This window comes from Neodiprion lecontei, chromosome 1 (genome assembly GCF_021901455.1).
Source record: "Neodiprion lecontei isolate iyNeoLeco1 chromosome 1, iyNeoLeco1.1, whole genome shotgun sequence".
Taxonomy (NCBI): domain Eukaryota; kingdom Metazoa; phylum Arthropoda; class Insecta; order Hymenoptera; family Diprionidae; genus Neodiprion; species Neodiprion lecontei.
Window position 1 is genome coordinate 1,816,493 of NC_060260.1, and position 20,751 is coordinate 1,837,243.

Consider the following 20,751-nt stretch of genomic DNA (forward strand, 5'->3'; position numbering starts at 1 on the left):
TTAGATATTACGTGATTTATTATATATATATATAATACATCATATTTTTATAATGACCCGCGATTTTGTTTGATAATTATTATAAATACAGTAAATCCCCTATAATTTTATAGAAGCAATGTTTTCGTAAAAAAATAGTACCTATATTTATCATCGATATATGAATTTTTGCAAACCAGAACCGTAGAGATCGTTCTTTTTTTCTCGTTTCTCATAACATGGATTGTGCGGGGCGATTAATTTCATCATAAATTAACGACGAAGAGAGTCGTTTCAACCTTTAACAGAGACGTGTACGTTTTAACATCGGGATCACTGGTGTGTATACTAACGACTCAATGTTTCATTTCATTTTTCAGTAATAATATAAAGTGTAGCGGTCAGACAGTCTTATGAACCGCGCATTACCGCAGCCTCGTTCTACATACGTATACCTGCGTTACGTAGTTTTATTTTTTATGTAAAAAACGGCGAGTTTTTCGATATGAAATCTTTTAATACTCCATTAAATAATAAAATTAGAACCTTTTGGAACTTTGGACCTTACTGGCAGTGCAGGTTTAGAGAGTATGCTCGACATTTTGTTGTGCAAGTGCTTGAGACACTCTGGAACCTGTGTCGTTTCAGCTATTTGGTCAAACAATGGCCTTTTAAAAAGCCTCTTGGCTTCCAATCTTTGCTCAGGTGTCACGGCTCTGTCGTCCAAATGCACCAAATGTGGAAACCATGATATCACGAACAGTCTGAAACGGACATTGAAAGTAAAGTAACAAAAATTCAGGATTACGAACAGACTCAAAACGAATAATTGCTACACACGTCATTACCTGCTTTGTAAGTATTCGTAAAAGGATCCGCCGTTCAGGTAACTCGGCGCTGCCTTGTTGCCCATCATGCATAGGTAGCGAAGATTCGGCACACTGGCACGAAGGTTTTTCACGAATGGATACAAATCTTCAATTTTATTATGATTTAACCACAGCAGTTGGAGCTTTGGCAACGGCGGAAATATCGTGTATGAATCTATGTTGTTATGGTCAAGATTTAGCGACGTCACATTATCAAATTCAGCTAAGAACTGGAGATTTCTGTGAGAGAAAAAGTTAAACTTACTTTTGAAATCAAGTCATTCATGACAAATGATGAAACAGTCACTGAATTTTATTCCCCTTCATATTGAACTTTGTGACATAGAACAGAATTAATTATTATTTTATTTAGAAGAAAGTTTCTGAACTCACCTACTAAACTTGTTGTAGCTGATGTCTAGAGTTCCAAGAGTGCTGCCGTAGGTCTCTATTATGTCGAACGGCATATGAAACAAATTTTCAAAAGCTAAAGAGAGCGCCTTGTCAGACTCAGATTCAGTAGCACCGTTCTGAGTGCTTCTCGAATGAGTGTCGACAAAAACAAGTTTAGCTAAGGACGTCATGGCGAGCTCTTCTACCTCCTCCGCATCGTCTATCGATTCAAGATCATGGCTGAGGTCGAACCTGAGCGGATAAAATAAAAGCGTGTTGAGTGATGAATTAGAGCGAATGAACCTAGCGATCACGCACTGTGATACGACTAATTGTTATTGCTCAATTGAAAACCGCATGTCTTGTCACTTAGTCTGTTTCTTGATGGAAAAAAAGATGCATACAAGTTAGTTAGCTTGTATGTTTGCACAAGTTAGATAAGGGGGAGTGCGCGATACAGAATTGTTAGGAAAAATAGAAGACAAAGTAACCGACGGAGCACAAATTAAAGAAAAATATTTTCGAACAAATTTATCTGTTCTAGTCGTTTTATATATACTCACATGCTGGCTCGTTGCAATCGTTTAAAATGTCACGGATAACGATAATTAGTTTGTATAATTAAAAAATGTACACGATGCTCTATGGTTCTTCTGCGTTCCACCACGTCGCTTGATATCAATTTATTTCTGATAAGCACAAGGTTGAAATCCTCAGCTGCAACAGCCTTCTGACGGAGGAGGAGAAGGAGTTTGTACCCGCATATCGTTTCACAATCTAATTGTTTGAAGAAGCTCCCAAATAATAAATGTAAATACAACATGTGCACGCTCCTTGGAATTGTTTACATGACTAATCAGCGACTGTTCGGCGGTTCTGCGGGATGCAGATTGGCCGTATCGATGCACGCATACGAATGACGAACGAGTATCGCGGATGATAAATCGGATGTAAGTATATCTATCATCGGCACCGTCCACGTGAGGGTCGGATGATAGGCATCGAATAAGTAGCCTTGTAACAATTGATACTTAATTTTAGTCTTAAAATGTAAACTGATAACAGAAATGAGACACAAAGTTTCAACGTTCTGACTTTTACACGACCTTAATAATAATCCTGATAGTAACAGATACCGCGGACTTGACTCGAAGCCGATGTTAGGTTAGGATACGTTAGGCTAGGTTAGGTTGGGTTCCGACTTCGACTTATTATCTCGCGTTAAATCGTCGAGTCGGTATTCGCCTGCCGCAAGTATTTATACGATAAGATATAAAATCTCTGCTTTCCTTTCGATTCTTTCATATCAACGTTCTTATCATTATCATTATCAAAACTCACCAAACTTCAGCGCTTCTGCGTCTGTAGCATCGCTACAACGAGCTCGGCGGTTCGGTTTACAACCTTACGGGTATTTTCTTTGCCTCAGGAATAAGGGGAATAACCCACGCGTACCCTAAGCCACCCATCATAGTTCCCGACACCCCAACTTCGAATTGAAGCTCTTTGGTCACGTGTAGTTAGCACACGAAACTCGGAACTCGGCGGTCGGTACGAGAGGTGAAGAAGCCACGGATTTCGTACAACCCACTCCGCTCGGCGATAAGGATTAATCGATCAGTTTATTGACCGATCGAGCTTGACTTTTGCTGCCGGCCGTAGCGTCTGCATATTTATTTTCATATTTTTTTCCCGTACACCCAAGTATGCCGACCGTGCTCTTCACAGGGCAGACGTTTCCACGCTGAATGACAGCAACGACGGCACCGTCTCGACTGTGAGGTAATCGAACTAAAAAATATGCAATACATATCCAACGATTGAAATTCAATTTTTCTTAACCGTAGCGCCATCTTGAAAAGGACGCAACAAAGCGTCGGGTCGGTAAGGTAGATAGGTGTGCATCCCGGAATTCGATAAAAATGTCGACGAATGTACCGGAGTATTGTTGGAGTTGGTAAGAGAGGAGGATAGGCAGCCGGTTACACCGCAATGTTTGTTGAACTGCGGATTATTCGGAGTCGAGATAAGCGTAGAAGTAAATTCTGATTTAATAGCGTCCGTAGGATATTTTCTCCCCGGGAACACTAAGATAAATATTTGCACTGGTGTATTGACGGTTAGTGGTTTCGTAGTTTCAGCACTGGCATAGACCGGGACGAGTGTGCATACCGAGAGGATTGTTGTAGTGCGCGGCCTTCGTTATGGAGAAACTTTTCTATTTTTGGTCTTGAGATATTCAAAGTGGCCCCTTCCCATGTTTATTATACGACGCCGTGGCATAATATTTGAATAAAAGCAAAAATAAAATGCCACTACGATTTGAATCCTCCAAATAGACGAGCCTCGCCCGAGGGAAATAAGAAGTTACGGCTGACGCGATGCATTATTTATTTGATGTAGGGCATAGATATTGTATAATACTCGTACATTGTTGTATCTCATGTCGGTGTCATGAAGGGCAAGTTGAGATTAGCTTATCCGATTCTGCGATACCCATGCTAGTCTTTTGTTTATTTTGTTGAACCCTTTTCACTTGACGATCATAATATTACAGTAGAAGTACAATAACAGATATAATATAATATATATGTATAATATTCAATAGGAGAAGTAGAACATTTATATTATTATGTATTTAACCGTAATAGTGTAATGTATAATATATTGTATATTAATCATAATTCAAAAAAAAATCATCATAACTTTTTATATAATTAACAATTATACCCATGCAAGATACCGATGCTTCAGCATTGCCATTTATATTATAATAATGTAACACATACTTATATATTGTCTATAAATTATAAACCTATACAGTCATATGTATTACACGGCATAATAAGATTTCGCAAGCGTGGCAAACCCACGTAATTAGGTATCTGCATTTGTGAATTCCTAACGCAACTTCAAGTATCCAACAATTACGTGTTTCATAATCGAATCCGAATCACATGAATCTGAACGTTGAATTTTTACAGTTCATTTCGATTCACGACTCACCTGCCGAGTCATTCAATTTCGATATACGCGCGTGTGTTAAAACTCGAATAATTGACTCGCTAAAATTGTAGAGCTAATGAAAAACGATAAAAAAAATAAAAAAACAAAGACGGAAGAGATGAGTGAAAAATGCTGTCGCGTCATCGGTAATTTAAATCGGTACCAGCAGTGAATTATGATTTATTTAATGAACGGCAAGATTATATAGGATGACAAAAGTTTAGGAGCACTTTGAGTCTCTTTAAAACTTGCATAATAATGTCACGACCAAGTTTTGAGAGAACACGGCTCGTCGCAAAGCATTTTCAAAGTTTAGGAATTACGCGCGGCAAGTCTTAAATGAATGGGTATAAGGGAGATACTGTAATTTCACAAAGCGCATTTATTACTCGATCAATATTGATTCTTGGTTGCTCGCAAAGAAGCTTTATTTCTTAGCTCATTAGACGATAAATTTGACTAAGATGAATAGAACACGTAAAGGGAACGAAATGCTTCTAAAAATTTTGACATCAATTCAAACTTTTCTTGTCTCTATTTCCATTTGTCTCGTTTCCTTTTTTACTTATTTCTTTTTTATATATTTTTATTTTTGTAACGCTCAGGATTATAATAAACGCGATGTAATGATCGTGGTATATATTTTTCGATTTATAAAAAATTTATTATCATACTTTCATGTGATTAATGATTAATTACTCAAATTACCCTTGCGGGCATGGATATTTATACGTGAATCGGAAATTCATTCAACTCAACTGCAGGCGACTGCGATATGATGCATGGTCGTATTATTTACGAACTCAAGTACACGACGCTTTTTTTTCAATGTAAAATTACATATACGTGCTACCGTGAGGACACAACAATATAATCAGTAGAGAATTATAGGTACGATTTCAGTTGAATTGCTGCAAGCTGCAAGCTCCTGCGGTTTTTACCCAACGACTGAAGTGATCGATAAAAGTAAATTTCTTCACTTCCGTTCTTTTATGCAATTTCTCTAATTAGTGAATTGATTTCATTTCCGAAACTTGATATGTTATTACAATCTCGAACTGAACTCACTAAACGGCGAAGAGGCGAATACTATAAATGATAATTAGATATCGTTATTATTCATTACATTTATTCAATCACTTACACCATAATAATCTTTATCGTATATTTATATACATATATATGTATACTAAATTGCTCTTTTCTTTTTTAGTTGTTGTTGTTGTTGTTATTTTTTTTTTTTCATTTTCTCTTTTTGTTACATATCATATATCATAGAACACTAACCATAAGATTTATCTCATTGTTTCAAAATGCGAAGGGTCGAGAAATATATATACATACATAAATATATAAATATATAAATATATATATATATATATATATATATATATTCTGAATTATAGTCTGCATCCATCGTCCTGCTCAACTCTAGACATCATTAAAAGAAATTAACCAATCAAGAGGTCACAGCTCACACTGCGAATTCTCTGTGAAAACTACGATAACATTTGAAGAATTATAATAATCGATCAAATTTTTGACATATATACGTATCAAGCTAATCGTCGGGTAACTTCGCCGGTGAATAATATTGATTGAACATCATCGTTGTAGTGTTAGTTAATAATAATACAGACTCCTTTTCAATGACTCGACGATCTTCGCATTGTGTCGCGTAATAAATATGTTTATTACACGTACGCTCGATTTACCGTTATCGTTATCATTATTATGTTCTTACTAATATTATTTTATTGATATTATTACAATATCGTAGATATGGCTTGGCTAGGACTAGTGATAGGATAATTCGTTTATTACACGACGTTCAATGAATGCATAGGAGCTTCGTTATACGTGGATACAGGGTAGGGTGTATTTATTGCGCTGAATAGATGTTTTAGTTTAATTAAACGAATTTTTGCCAAATATAAAGTTGCCAGGCGCTGACGGATCGTCGGAGGAAAAGTACTCTTTCCAAAGTTCAGTAAACTCCTCGCGTGTAACCTCTTTCTTCTGCTGAAATGACGTTGTTAAAAATCGCAACGATATTAATATCGACCACCCATAAACCGACGATACAACTGCATAGGTAGAAAAGGGAAAAAATAAAAAATTGGTCAAATCACTTGAATGAAACGAAAAGATTCCAAACCTGTATGTATAAATTTTCTCAATCTCTTGACGAATAAATTTTTTCACATCTACCAACGGGTAAGTGTCTAGGAGCTGAAAGCTTCCTGCCTCGTGCTGAGAGTTGGTAAATTTGTTTTAAGATTCACATTGTATATTTTTCGCTTAAATATACCGTTCACCGCGCTTGCGAGTCTATGTATACATAATTATATTTTAATACCACCAAACGCAAGATAATCCCGATCGAAATACCATCGTGACACAAGTTTGTCTCGTGTGAAAAAATTTCTCTACGATATCATGTACAAATATTTTCTCATCAAACCTAGTAACTCGAGATGCTAATCTTCGCTTCGAATTTATATCGTTCAAAGAGCTGCGCCAGTTTCATCTCAAGTCTTGCTGAAACTTTGACCGGTAGCTGTAGATTGATTACATACCCACACACATATACACATATATACACACAGATGTATATATAGTAGATACAAGTCACACAGAAATGGTTCGCTCGCTATCAAAACGATCCGAGGCGAACCGCGCGCTCGGTGAAAGATAATATGAGAATTTTGCCAAGTTGTAACTTTGGGGTAAAAGCCCGCGAGCAAAAGAGACCGAAATAACAATTGCCCTCTCCTAACCGCAGCCCTTGAAGTCGCTGTTTCGGTTGCGGAACTGAGAATCCTTTCGATTTTACAAAGTCAAAGATTTTTATTGAGATGAAAAATTTCCCTTCATCTCCGGGGCATTGGTTACAAGCTTGAACGAACGTGAAGAAAAAAATAATCAAGACACGGTAGATCATTAAATTCACAGGCAAAGATCAGATGCAAAGAATTGTGCGGAAAGAGAAGAGAGAATATCCTCTCGATTATTATACTTACTCCCGACAGTTTGCTGAACGCGGTTCTGCAGTCGCTTATTGGAATGCCGTAGGTTGTACAAACGCTGGTGAATTCCTCCTCGTCAATGCGTCCGTCGTCTGTTGATAAATGTCGGTTAATTAATCGAGACGAGTTTATAGGTAAGTTCTGGGTTAGGTTTGCCGCAAAGGAATGCCTGGAGGGAATCGAGACGGCGGAGAATTCTACATCTGGATAAGTGACTTCGAAACAGTGACGACGTGGTACGTAACTCATTAGTATTTATACCGTACTCAAACTGAGAAATATTTACGATGTAACTGCGTAATTAGCATACGGTAAAAAACCGTTTTCATTTTTTACAACAACCGGATAAATTATATACTTCTGATCAGTATATTTATATTAATGCTGCAGTTGTAAGAAAATTTTAATACCGAATACACTGGTCTGCAGAAAAAAAAAATCCTTTTTTCTCTTTCTTATTGTTACGTGTAATTATAATAGATTTGATGATCTTCGATCGAAATATGATGATAAAAAATATGTACCACGTACAAATTTCAGGTAATGTTTTTTTTTTTTTTTTTTTTTTTCTTAATAAAACGCTATTTTTGCTTACTAATTATAATCAAACGCTAATGATGGCAACAGTATTGATAAAAAAAAAAATTACAAAGTTAAAAAGTTTAAACATTATAATCGACCGAAAATCTATCTACTAGTAAAATTTTAGTTATTTTGTAACTTCTTTCTATATTATCTGTGTGAACAGATACTATTCAAATAGATTAGAGTAGCGTAAATGGAAAAACAAGACACAACAAATTCTGAATTTTTAACAGTAAGAAAAAAATATCCAAGAAATGGAAAGCAGATATAGATTCGGCACATCAAGACCTTCATATTTGTGATATTTTTTATTTTTTGAAGGAGGATTTCGTTGCAGACCTGTGATACTGGTACTCTATTTTCTTACAAGTAAAACATTGTATAAACTTAACTATAACGATACTTGTTTTACGCTCATTCCTCACTAAGTCTAATAAGATGAAAACAAAATTTCTCCCAGTCTACCGGTACAGGTACTTTTTTAACGAAAGAAGATTTAGCTCCGATCTAGAGGGGTCGAAGCGTCGGCTTCAAGTTCCACTTGATCCCGGAGTTGTTGACTTGTCCTTATGAAAGGCAACCCGCCGCAAAATTAAGTATCTCTTACGGAGTGGTTAAGCCTCTGAAACTAGGCTGAGCGAAGGGTGAGGATAAAATGAAAATTGAAAAAAACAAGTGGAGCCAAAAAAAAAAAAGAAAATAAAGAATTAACAAGAAAAAACCATAACCACCGTCTTTAAGCCATATCAGATAAGATCGGAATGATAAGAGACGGCGGGCTCCCTGGATTCTTCCCGCCGGATATTGCGCGAACGGAAATCGTTGATAAACCCGCTTTCCTCTCTTTGCTTTTAGAATTCACCGCCGCGTCGTGATCGGGGAATCAAGTCTCAACATCCGGCTTACCGGAAGTGTCCTCCAGGTCGAAGATGAAGTTCATGTAGCGCTGCTGCCATTCCAAAGCGTGCGTAGGGTCCTTGGCGTACTCCTCCCACATCGAACACCACTCGTCGCGGCTCACCTGTAATCGGGAACAATTTTCTTTTTTTTTTTTTAGGTCGGGGCGGGTTAGTCTGCTTCCGAATGTCGCGAAGCCGCTGATTCGGTGTCAAGGATGTATAACCGGACGATTAACAGCGCAGTGATGAACCGATGGATCGAAAAAAAAAACGGCGACACGATCGAAGTTCGAATGAGGAAACCCAACCTGATTTCCTTGAATTTTGTAATCAAAATAATCATGGCGGAAGGAAGAGAGTCAGAAAGTAAAGTGATCGCTCTTTCGAAAGGTCGCAATACCGAATTATCGAAGATCCATTTCATGGTATTTCAAAGTCCGGAAAGCCAAAATATTATAGAGTCGTCAAAAATTCTGTCTTATTTAAAATCCTTGTATTTTAACGACTCTGTGGTTTATTGTAGACTTTCTATTTTTTTTTTTTTTCAACTCTACGAATCAAATCCTGATAGATTTGAAAACCGTATATTGAGACCCTTCTATTCGATGATCGTATTGTACTTAAGTACCCAAAGGATCATTTCCTAAGATCGGGACAAAAATTGAAAAATCACGAATACAAGTAAAGAAAAGTTCAGTTACCATTCATACTGACAATTCGAAACGATTTTTAAAAATTTTCTTTCACCCCAATGTAGCATCTTTTCACTTGAACTCAATCGTGGGGGTGAAAACTTGGAAGTATCAATATTTGGAATGTCCGATATATCGAAATTTCAAAGATGCGAAAATAAAATACCGAAATCTTGATTTCCGAAAGTGTCACAGATTAGAGTGACTACTAAACTGCTAAGACCTTCCAAGTTTTGACCCCCACCCGAATACAATTTGACTCACTTTACTTGACTTGGCTTGTTCTTGCCTTTTGACCTTTGCTTGGTCGCCTCCTTTCATTGATTTTTTGTTTTCTCTACACACTCAACACCGACTCTTTGGATTGGCAACAAAGTGACGAGGTTTTTTTTTCGCATTCACTAACCTGACCATCGTGGTTGGCGTCGGCACGCTGCCGAAGACCGTCCCAGACCTTGAGCAGACTGTCGTGAGTCTGCTGATTTTTCGGGCTGCCAGGAGCCCAGCCTCTGTTTTGGCAAATCTTCTGCAAATTAACGAAGAGCCCATTTACAGTGGATTCTGCAGCATTCGAGTACCTACATAGTAAAAATAACCTCGACCGCTGAGGTTTTAATCGATTCTCTTAGCTTCCCGAATATCTTCCGTGTCTGAATAATCAGGTTAACGAGTCGATTCCTATGAATTCCAAGAGCTATGTCGTTATCGATATAGATCTATGGCCATGAATAAAACCGTCGCATACCTGCATGCGATCAATTTTTCTCCCAAGTCCACTGGAATAATCGAGGAAAAGGTAAAAAAGAAATAAGGTAACGACCCTCGAGGTTCGGTTTGAAAAATGTTCAATCTTTGCTGATATCGCAACGTGAAGGATGGACGATCTGCACCGTAACTAAATAGTATGCGTGTATAAATTTGCACCTTCGGGCGGAAGAGCTTTTTTATCTTTCGAGAGTATCACGGTATATAACGTTAAGTATCTTGTAGGTATACTACGTACACCTATCTGTACCTATATCCATGTATCCTGCACTCATCCGCATCATATGTATGCATGCATGTATCGGGAGACTTTTCCCTCGGCTACCCTCTTTCTTTTAGCTTCTCATTTTTCCCTTCCCTTGGGCTGTATAATACCCTCCTCTTTTTTTTAACCATCCTACGCTTGTTATTACGAGCCAATTACCATGTTCCATGTTTTATTTTTTTCCCCTCACCCTACTCTTCGTCTATCTTCTTCTTTTTTTTCGTTCCACTTACAAACGTTCTAAATTTGACAACTTTTGACTCGCAGTTTTAGAAGAGAATTTGACTAGACGGAACTGAATAGAGAAGAAATGTATATTGTAAAATTGTACAAATTGACAGGTAAAAGAATAAATTAAAACAAGGACTACGAGGTATCGGTCCGACGTTAATTCTTCGGCGTCTTATCGCAGACTGTGAATCGGTGAAACTCATTCCTTCACCCTCACTGCAAGCTTAATTTTTTTCTTATTTGAATTAGCCGCTAAGCGCGCTGTTTAAACATAGTTTCACAAAAAAAAAAAAAAAAAAATGTAGGAAGTCCGAAAGAACACAAGGATTTCGATAGCGAAGGCGATCAGGCGAGGGAAAAAGTTGAATCGGACAATTGGCAAGATCGAACGCCATTATTTGCTGGATGGAGAAAGCGGGGCCCGGAAGCGGGCTTAAAAGTTTTCCGTAGGTTGGTATAATGGAGGTGAAGGGTGGGGGGCAAAGATAAATCACGAGCCTATTTGTCTTAACGCAAGAAGCCAGGGGACGTCAGGTCGAAGTGGAAGAGCCAGAGGGTAGATTGAGGGGAAAAAGGGAGGGGGGGGGGGGGGGAGGAAGGTCTGGGATCCGGGATCCGGGAGGGCCGAGAAGCCCTTCTGGCAACGCGTTTTGGCGAGATCTTCGCCCACCCCCTCCTCCTTCAACATTCCGCGTTCCGCGTTCCTCCGTCCATAACTTGGTTCCTGCACATTCCGCGGGGGTTTCTCGTCCTCGGGATTGACGGTGAAACTCCGTTATCTGTATCTCGGCTCCCTCGCAGCTTTTGTGTCGGAAAGTGGCTGGCTGGCTGGCTCGATGGCCGCGAATCAACCGGCGGTGTGACGGCAAGGATCTATCGGTCTTCCCGCACCGCCTAACGCTCCTTATCGCTTGCGTAATATACGCGTGTCCCGGCTGATATGGCGAAAAAAATTTTGCCGAGAGTTCTTTGATTGAAATCAAACCTACCCTACCTGAATCTCAGATTAACCCTCGTGTAACGATCACCCCGCTGCAATTCGCGTAACCCTTCAACGGGATATTTTTTTTTCATTCTTGTCTTTCGTACCGCTTAATATTCCAAATCGGAGATTTTATACAATGTATTGTAACACCGATGAGGGTGTTGATCGTATAAACGGGTGTATTCAAGCATAGTGAGATTGATTTGAGATAAAAGCGATTTTCCTTTATTTCACTTTCTCTTCTCCTTCTTTCGACTTTCTCTTCTAAATAAGAAACAAAAACGACAAGCTTGACGTGTGATCTTCTTTTTCCACGGACGTTTTATATCCTCGTATTATATACGATATCGATACGATCGCTCGAAACGAGGTCGTTTCCGTTTCGTGTTTTATTCATTTCTGATTCTTCTTTCTCTTTCGGAATATTTCAAAGCGCCAGCGCGACGTTACCTTATATAAATATACGTACATACGCGAGGCTGTACATATCTGCGAAAATTTTTTTTCTTCGATGCTGCAAATATATCCAAATTCCGGCAATAAATTATATTCACTTCAAATAAATATCCTAGATATCTGTAGCTATTTTTACCACTCGATATAATATAACTTTGTCGCAACAACAACAATTCGGGGAGTTATTAACCGATTGTCGGATGTTTGTTCGAAATAAAACTGTAATCGAAACAAAAATCGTGCAAAAAATTTTCTTGCTCACGCACAAAAAAAAAAAAGAAAAGGAAAAAGACGCTCGTTGTTTGTAATCAAATCGAGTCAACGTTGATTAATGCTTACCTGAATAGCTAGTTCGAAATCCTTCTTCTCGATGGTGCCGCTCTGATTGACATCTGAAAGCGTGAAACAAACAATAACGGTTATCGATTTTCCCGCTAATTTCCACATATAGCCGCGAGGTGTTCCAGGGTATAAATTTGTTGGACAAGAATGGATTCGGATAATAGCTGGGTGGATGGCTAATAGATGAATCGTTGATTCCGAGGAGCGGCATGCACCGGCAGTATTATGGCTAATTGAGCGTTTGCCTCGCTCCCTGCAACGTTCCCCAACATTTAGCCAATCGACGTTTCATCGTATAGAATGATTAATGAACCTTGCGACCCGGCGTTAACACAATTAATCCATCAGAGCGAGCTTTCCAGCTTCTGTTGTGAATTCAACACGTTCGAGGGACGGATTCGCGCGAATATTCGTGAATATTTAAAAACTCCAGGGGAGTTGATCGAGCGTTTGGTTAGTTGCGTGGATGCAAAATCTTCGAAGATTAATGGAAAAGGAATCAAAATACCTAAAATATTAAATCATCGTTGAAAGTGATCGAAAGATAAAGATCTAAATTTTATCATCCAGAATTTAAGGAATGCGTTTGAATATTCACACCGTAAAAAAAAGGCATTGAATGAAAAAATCGAGGATCCTAGAGGCCTCGTCGTTGTGGAACAAAGTTTCAAATAAAGAAACATTCCGAGGTTGGCACGGAATGCCCCATAGATGAAATAAAAAGCAGGCACTTCTTTCGAACCCTCTGTAACTGATCCGATCACGCGATCCTCCGACACGTTCGCCCAACTGGTAGGTTTCAACCCTGCGTTCTTCACACGTTCCACCAAAGGATTACTAATTCTCTTCGCGAATACCGAGGGCTGGCAGTAAGTATATTCATCCATGATGCGAACGATCCCTACGGCCTCTCTGCCGATAACGAAACCTTTACTCATTCGTCGGAATAGTGTGAAGATCTAAAGATTAATCACCCGTTCAATCGATTGTCCCGAAAACCAAGAGGGTGTGATCCTTGCATATTAATTTCACTAATTATTGCCTGAAATTCCAACAATTATTCAAAAACTAGAATTTTTAAAGCGCGATCAAAGTCGTCGAAAGTTTTTTAACGGCTCACATTTCGCGCGAGGAATAAAAAAGCGCCCTCAGTGATAGATGAAAAAAAAAAAAAATTATTTACCGTGCAGCGAACGTAGCTCACTTTTAAAGCACTTTTCGATACTGGCGTGTATTTTTTTTCATCTATAATCATGAATATCCAGCTATTTATCTACCTATTAACAACAGCGCCGTTTCGTATTTACGCAAAGTTTATATCCGTCAATCTGTCAATAGATTTGACGTACTCGTGTTTAACTCTTTAAACTTTGTTTATCTTAATCCGAGGCCCCGCATATAATTTTTTGGAGTTCGGTGTACATGCATAGTTACATAATGTAAATCTGGCTGCTGCAGCGGTGCATTTCGTCTTTGCATAGCCGGAGCTTTGACGCGACTTCAGTGTTTCCTCCTCCTCCTCCTCCTCCTCTTCTTCGCAGGATAAAGTACAAAGTGCGCGATATGAAACATTGCGAAAAACCGATTATGGCAATTCTCAGCAAATCCTGTGAAATCTCGAAAGGTAATCTGACCGTTGGCCAAGAATCTATAACGAACGACACACGCTTTGTATGATGAATAAAAAATAGCCTCTTACAACCTTCGTAAATTGAATAAAAAATAACCGTTACACAGACCTGCGATTAATTTCCCATGACAAGACTGAGTGGTAATTTTGATAGGTATTAGGTACGAATCTATGAAATAAATATTAAAAAAATTCTATCGCGTGAATTTTCTTGGAAGAGTATGTTTTTCTATTTTTTTAGGTCCGGTAGAGTTAACTTCGAATTTCTGTGTCAAAAATGATAGCGTTGATATTTAAATATTCATTTACCTTCACTAGTTGTTTTTTACGGTGATTTTAAGCATATTTAGAGCTACGTACGACAAAATTGTTAAAAAATCCGTAAACATACCTTGCATAAAAATAAATCTCGACACGTTTTTAAAAATCATCCTAGCGCTACGTTTTAATTAAACACATCTAAATCCCAAAGCCAAAAGCATTATTATTTTAAGGGCAAACGATGCGTTATATTTCGCAGGCCTGTGTTATCGGCCAACCAAAACGAACTTCCCCAACAAATGTGACAATCGTAGACAATTTCCCGCAGCTCAGAGCCGCCGCCTCGAACGGTGACGATCGATAATAATTACTATAAATAAATAGCCCTAGCGGTTAAATCGGATAACAAGTGTCAGCGGAGGGGTTAAAACGGCGCAAAGGGTTGAAAGGCGTCCGGGAATTTTCCCGCAGGCCGCTTTTCAAAGCTCGCGAGGCGTGATGGCCGCACGAGGTTGCGAGGCAGGCCGTAGATTCTGCAGCCGGTTCGCCTATTGTTTATATCACAATATCATCCGGCTCCTGCCTCCCATAAATAGACATCCTTCGTTTTTCCCCACTCGATAATTTTCCACCAGGAAATCCCCGGGTGTTCCTAGATATTCCCGGATCGTACCTATAATTCCGAGATCTCGTCCCGTCACCGCGGGTGTCATCCTCGTCTTATGCCCTCCGTAAGTCTTATACCTGTACCCGCAATTTCGTGTTTTTTTCACCCCTCGCCTCGGTGCGTTCCAGATATTCCCCCTCGACGACACTCTCGGGATATTTTCCGCGGATCGGATCCGTCCTCGATTCAATTTTTCCCCAGCTTTATCCCGAACAAGAGAGATTTTTCAGCTCCCCGAGTTCAGATCGAAAGAAAACAAGTATACCCGGGCTTTTTTTTTCACTCTCCGGAGTATGCGTGCGATTCCGAACAGTTTTCAATATTTTTATCACATGTAATTCAATTTTTATCGTGTTCTAGTAAGATTTTCCATATCGTTACATAAAATCGAACTGACTGTACGGATATTTACTATCATTATTATCATTATTATTTATTTATTTATTTATTTTTAAAGATTAACGAGAAAATTTCTTCATCGCGGCGGGTTTTTTGCATTAGATTTAGTTCTTGTTTCGTCGCTATTTTCTTCCTACGCAGTTTCGCACGCCTTTAATCCGTCGTAGGATGGGTGGTTAAACCAAGGCAAGGAGTCCGGGGGAATTATAATGAGTTTCAAGGTAGTCTCGACTGACGGAATGGTTATATAGACAGGCATGCGCACCTAGATCAACCTCCCAAGTTTCGACAGGCATAAGCTGTTTGCGTCGAGGTTCCTCCGAAAGTGAGGAGTACCAACCAGCTCACCCAGTTTTCGAACTTTACTTCACTTCACGTCCAAGTCAGGATGAGAAATGGTGTTGATAAAATATGAATTAACGAAAATGAAACGTCGGCGTAGCGAAAATCAGTTGCTTCGAAATTTCGCATCGAAAACAAAAGGGTGGTGCAAAGAAAAAAAAAAAAAAAAACATGCCGACAAATCAATTTAATTAGAGAAAAAATACTCGCATACCTGTATATGCAATACGAATAATATTCCCGTTGCGTTTATCAACTTGTTTATAAAATGAGAAATAAGGAGATCAAAAGTTTTCATCTCGCCTCCGTTTAAAACTCACCGAAGAAAACGTTGAAGACGTAGAGGAGCTTGTTCTTGCGGAAGTCTGAGATCGGCATCTTGCTGCTGAAACATAAGAGGAGGAAGAAGTTTGATTAGTTTCAGGGGTTGTGATTAGTCGAGAGCCGCCAGCGGTATCAAGAAAATATCCCCCCCCCCCCCCCCCTCCCCGGAAGTTCAAGTCGGGATCAACGGGACGGCCGGAAACAATCCTCGTGAAAAACGGGAAAATTAGGGGAGAATCGAGTCCCCCAAAGTGGTCCTGGCGAGGGGTTAATGTGAATTTATATTTATCAACCAAGCTCGGGAATACATCATCGCCGGTTGAGAAATTTTTTCGGATCAACCCCTCCGTCGAGCGAAATTCGAGGAAAATTCGTTTTCACGTTCGTCGCGCCCTCGCGAGGCGTTACAATTATGCTAATGGACAGCGTGTGGCTCGTCGCGAAGCACACGGTTCCAAAATCCGCAACAATCCGTCTCCTCGCCACCCACGCAATGATCTCGCCTCGTACAATTCGACGAAAGCTGTAATAAATTTTATCCCGGCACGGGAGCGGAAGCTCTCATCTTAATCGTTCGTCTTCGCCGAAATTCATCGTGAATATTAACATCTGCAGGTAAAAAACAAAAAAAAAACAAAAAAAAAAACAAGAAGAAGGAGAAGAAGAGAAAAAGAAAGAAAAAAACAAAATATCTGCATAGAATCTGCGATACGAGTATTAAAGTAAACGCTTCATGGGATAAAAACACTTCTCGTTTCTCAGTCTCGCGAAATTTCCGTCGCAGTTCGCTTATTTTTTTTTTTTTTTTCATTTCCATTACTTTTTTCATCCTGCAAAAAATTCTCAGCGTCAGCATTCGGGCGTACGATTTTTTTCTCTATAATTAAAAAAAAAAAAATTTTATTGCAATCTACGATAAAACAAGACGTTGTAGATTTCTTTCTTTTTTTTTTTTTTTTTCTTTTTTTTTCTTTGCGATCATATGAAACAAACTGATGCAATAGGATGCAGCTTCGAATGAAATTGATTCGGTATGAGAAACGATTGTTGCTGACAAATCGCGCATCTTGCACACACGTATACAAATACGGACGGAAAAAGATAAACGGTCATCACCAGGCGTGGCGAAAAAGCCAAATTGAATAATTATTATTCCCTTTGTTGTATTTCGAGTACGGTTTTACTTCCGTATTCGTACATGTGGGTACACCGTACATATATGTATATAATATGTATAAAGCGCGTTCAATAATTTCACCTACACGTGGAAAGTTCGCAACGGTTATGTAGGTAAACTCGTCCGAGATGCTATTATGCGACTAGGTATCAGAGAATATGTATCTGCATTTCCGTAGAATCGGAGGCGGACGATGAGTATAATTATAATATACGTACGTAGTACGTGTGTGTGTGTGTGTGTGTGTGCGTGTGTGTCGGGATGTAGATAGATTTAATCTGGTATAGGTATATATATATGGGGTTGGGGGGAGGAGAGGACATTTCGCTTGACGGCTTTTCTCTCCGCGTCTCGAGTGCAGGGGACGGTATGCCTGACAAGAGAATTATAATGCCGCCTAGACTGCTTTGCAGGTTCCCATTTTCTGTAAAACAAGATCTAATTTTACGGTTACGCCTTAGATTATACTCGTAGAGAAGGTTTCGCCGGCTGCGACAGGCGACGAGAAAAGATTCTCTCGCCTTTTACGATCTCGCAATACACGGTCCAAGAATGAACCAATAGAAAGCGAGAAAGGAGCAAAAGGAAAAGAAAAGCGTGAAACGTATTTAAAAGAATAAGAAAGGATACGGAATATGTATATATATACATATATATATATATATATACACAATACAGAAAAAAACGTAGCGAAAGCTTATCGCAGCTGCTTCAAATTCCGGAGATGTACAAAAATAAAAGTACGAATAAAAAGCTCCGTTCAGCCTTACGCGACATCTCTTATCAAGAGTTGATTTAATTATTTTCGTTATATTTCACGATCCTCTGAAGCGTGTCGTGCAGGAAATGAAACGCGACGGAAAATTTATCGCGTTAAAAAATATCTGCCGTTATACGAACGGATTGTCTCTGTAATAAATTTTGTATAAATGTTTTGTATACAAGTATAAACTGATCGACAAATGATTGTAGAAATCTGAGAGCTTTCAGATTGTGAATATATTTTTACAATTGCGCTGGTATAGTTATTATTGATTATTAATTTTGATCGTCGAGTGTCCGACTACCGAAAATTGCATACTTGTAAGTAAAAGATAGAAAGGTAAAAAAAAAAAACAAAAGACATGTACGTATAATAATATATACTTTTTCAAAACTGCATCCCTCAATTTAGACATGACCAGGATGATAAAGGAGGATGGACTTTGCTGCGGTACACTGGTATCAAAAAAATCGTCTAAAAAAAGAAGAAAGTAGTAAAGAAAAAAAGAAATTGAAAGCAAACACCAGATCCTGCACTCAGCTGGCTTTGTAAAGGTGACACGTTTCGCAAATAATCATAGCAGAAGAGCGCTAAGCTTTTTGTTTTCATTTTGCTTCCTCTATACACACGCTTCTCTTTCTCTTTCTGCCCACATTTTTTTTTTTTTTTTCTCTCTCTCTTCTTTTCTTTTTTCCTACAAAATGACCGCACGTGGATGCAATCCGCGTCCATCAAGCAGCACTGCAAAGTAGAGACTCTGATAATGGAGTTTCCTTTTCCTCTTTTACTGTCGAGATAACGAGAGGAAAAAAAAAAATAGAAAGAGATAGACGAAACAGAAGGGGAGAAAGAGATAGAGAGGAAAGAAAAAGTGAACGACAGCGCGGACCTCGACGATTGAGATATTTTTCTTGTTCACCTTCGAGTGGGAGCTTTACATTCTTTCAGGAATAAGAAAGCTCCTTTAGTATAATATTATGTCTGGGTCGGTAGGTGTGTGTGTATATATATATACATATACGTGTACGATCCATATACATGGTATACGGTACGTGGTAGATGGGATAAATGGCAACGGCTGTTACTCGCGTAACTGCCGCAGCACCGCGCAGACTCGTTTCGCGGGTTTATCGACGAGCTTTAACTTTTTGTCAATGGACGGTGATAATACGAGGCTAAAGTCGAGCTTTCCCTACGAACGGAAATTCACGATTTGTATTTACATGCATCATTGAACAACGTGCAAGCTTCTATATACCTAATTATTGTAAAACAGTGCGGGCAAGTGATTAATTGCGATGATTGTAAATAATAAAAAATAATGAATGAATCGGAAATAAAACTAATTCGAGAATTCGTTTTTCTTTCACCTATGCTGCACGTAATTGAAACTTGTTATTTATTGCTTGTGAAAGTTTATCGTAATTTATACGTCATCAATTTCTCTGTTATTTAATCGCGTCAAGATGGAAAATTTTTTCGTATCCCGAATTGCAAATTGTAAATCATCTTCCTCTTTATCATTTAAATACGTACATTTATAGTACCTGTCTGCGTAATATTGTTCCAAAGGGTGAAATCATCCGTTTTCCCTCCCTTTCTAGTGGTCGTCGTATATAAAAGTTTCGCAAAGCTTTCACGCGTTAAAAGAAAAGTGAGCTTACCGCGCCAACCATCATTATCCTAAAAACAATCTTGTTTCAGACTTTAAACTGTAAGCATGTAAAGCATTTCTCCGTACATTTAACTTTGCTGTCTGATAATTCGCTTAATAAGTTCGCGAACCTAATTATTTATTCCGTAACGCCTAGTTCGTGACAACATAATATACAAAAACGCGCGAATGAATAATTATCGTAAATTATTGTACACGCATGGATAGGTAATATATTACACCCTTTGTTTACCGACACATAAGTTAAGGGTGGATGTGTCACTGACCGAGTTTTGATATCGCGTGAGCTTACAGATATATATATATATATAGTATATACATACAGATACATATATAATCTGGTCGGAAAACGTGACAGACTTTTTCGTCATTTCCTCTCCGTTTTTATTTCTCTCTTTTTATTCTTATTCACTTGCTTCTTTCTTTCAATTCCCGTGTTTGAAAAATAATACTCACGCTGCACGCTATTATTTCACGTTATACGTATACGTACGTGCAAGTTGTACGCGTACTGCGTTATCAATTTAAAAGATACGATGATTACGTGATTTCGGTGATACGATCAAACGCGAAAGCGGAGTACAAGTGAATATTTCGCGATAGGAAATTGTTCGACATCGTTGCACCGATTCTGTATCATATATAAAATCAAACGGCAACGATTTCGATTAAACTTTCACGCAAATACTATACGTATACCCACGATTCGTTGCTATCGAATTTTTCATCGGAACAAGAGGATGGGAATAAAAAAAACACAAGACTGTTTCAAAAAGCTCTTGACCAGAAAAGTGGTTAAAAATGGTTACCCGAATGAAAAAAGGATTTATCACCGTGGACTCGTAATTCCCGTATCGCTTTGAAGATTATCCCGTATACTGCGGTATGAAAAAAAGAAATTCAATCCCTCGCGCATCGTATCTATTATTATATCTAATACATATATGTATCGTGGAAAATGTCGGATGCAGTATTAATAATTAGCCGCCCCGCGCGTGATATGAAAGGGGGACGAGA

The 20,751-nt window shown here is 38.7% G+C and overlaps 2 protein-coding genes across 5 annotated transcripts in view; both read right to left on the bottom strand.

The window, feature by feature from the left end:
* Positions 1-20: 20 nt before the first annotated feature.
* On the bottom strand, positions 21-3,000 carry LOC107227363 (leucine-rich melanocyte differentiation-associated protein). Of its 3 annotated transcripts, XM_046738019.1 has the most exons (5): positions 1,805-2,532; positions 1,242-1,493; positions 828-1,088; positions 548-743; positions 21-278 (listed from the first exon to the last, which is right to left on the bottom strand). In XM_046738019.1, coding segments are annotated over exons 1-5 (744 nt in total). In that variant the 5' UTR covers positions 1,807-2,532; the 3' UTR covers positions 21-245. The 3 variants fall into 3 exon arrangements, with proteins under 3 accessions (XP_046593975.1, XP_015523966.1, XP_015523965.1); XM_015668480.2 differs by lacking the exon at positions 1,805-2,532 and adding an exon at positions 2,583-3,000 and having other exon boundaries at positions 21-743; XM_015668479.2 differs by having other exon boundaries at positions 21-743; positions 1,805-2,528.
* A 2,414-nt stretch (positions 3,001-5,414) lies between these two features.
* Positions 5,415-20,751, bottom strand: part of LOC107227366 (calexcitin-1) — a 53,714-nt gene continuing 38,377 nt past the window's right edge. Inside the window, exons 2-7 of one of the 2 annotated variants that reach the window (XM_015668483.2) lie at positions 16,116-16,180; positions 12,494-12,546; positions 9,859-9,978; positions 8,768-8,882; positions 7,271-7,368; positions 5,415-6,269 (exon numbers count right to left, since the gene is read on the bottom strand). In XM_015668483.2, coding sequence (XP_015523969.2) covers positions 6,156-6,269; positions 7,271-7,368; positions 8,768-8,882; positions 9,859-9,978; positions 12,494-12,546; positions 16,116-16,173 — 558 coding nt within the window. In that variant the 5' untranslated portion in view covers positions 16,174-16,180 and the 3' untranslated portion in view covers positions 5,415-6,155. The remainder of the gene's footprint in view (positions 6,270-7,270; positions 7,369-8,767; positions 8,883-9,858; positions 9,979-12,493; positions 12,547-16,115; positions 16,181-20,751) is intronic. The other variant, XM_015668484.2, reaches the window with a different exon arrangement.

What these genes read in the sequence shown, in the direction of transcription:
- LOC107227363 (XM_015668479.2), bottom strand. An exon ending in AGCTACAACAAGTTTAGTAG is followed by an intron (nt 1,089 to 1,241) that starts GTGAGTTCAGAA and finishes TTTCTCTCACAG; the next exon opens with AAATCTCCAGTTCTTAGCTG. An exon ending in TACGAATACTTACAAAGCAG is followed by an intron (nt 744 to 827) that starts GTAATGACGTGT and finishes TGTCCGTTTCAG; the next exon opens with ACTGTTCGTGATATCATGGT.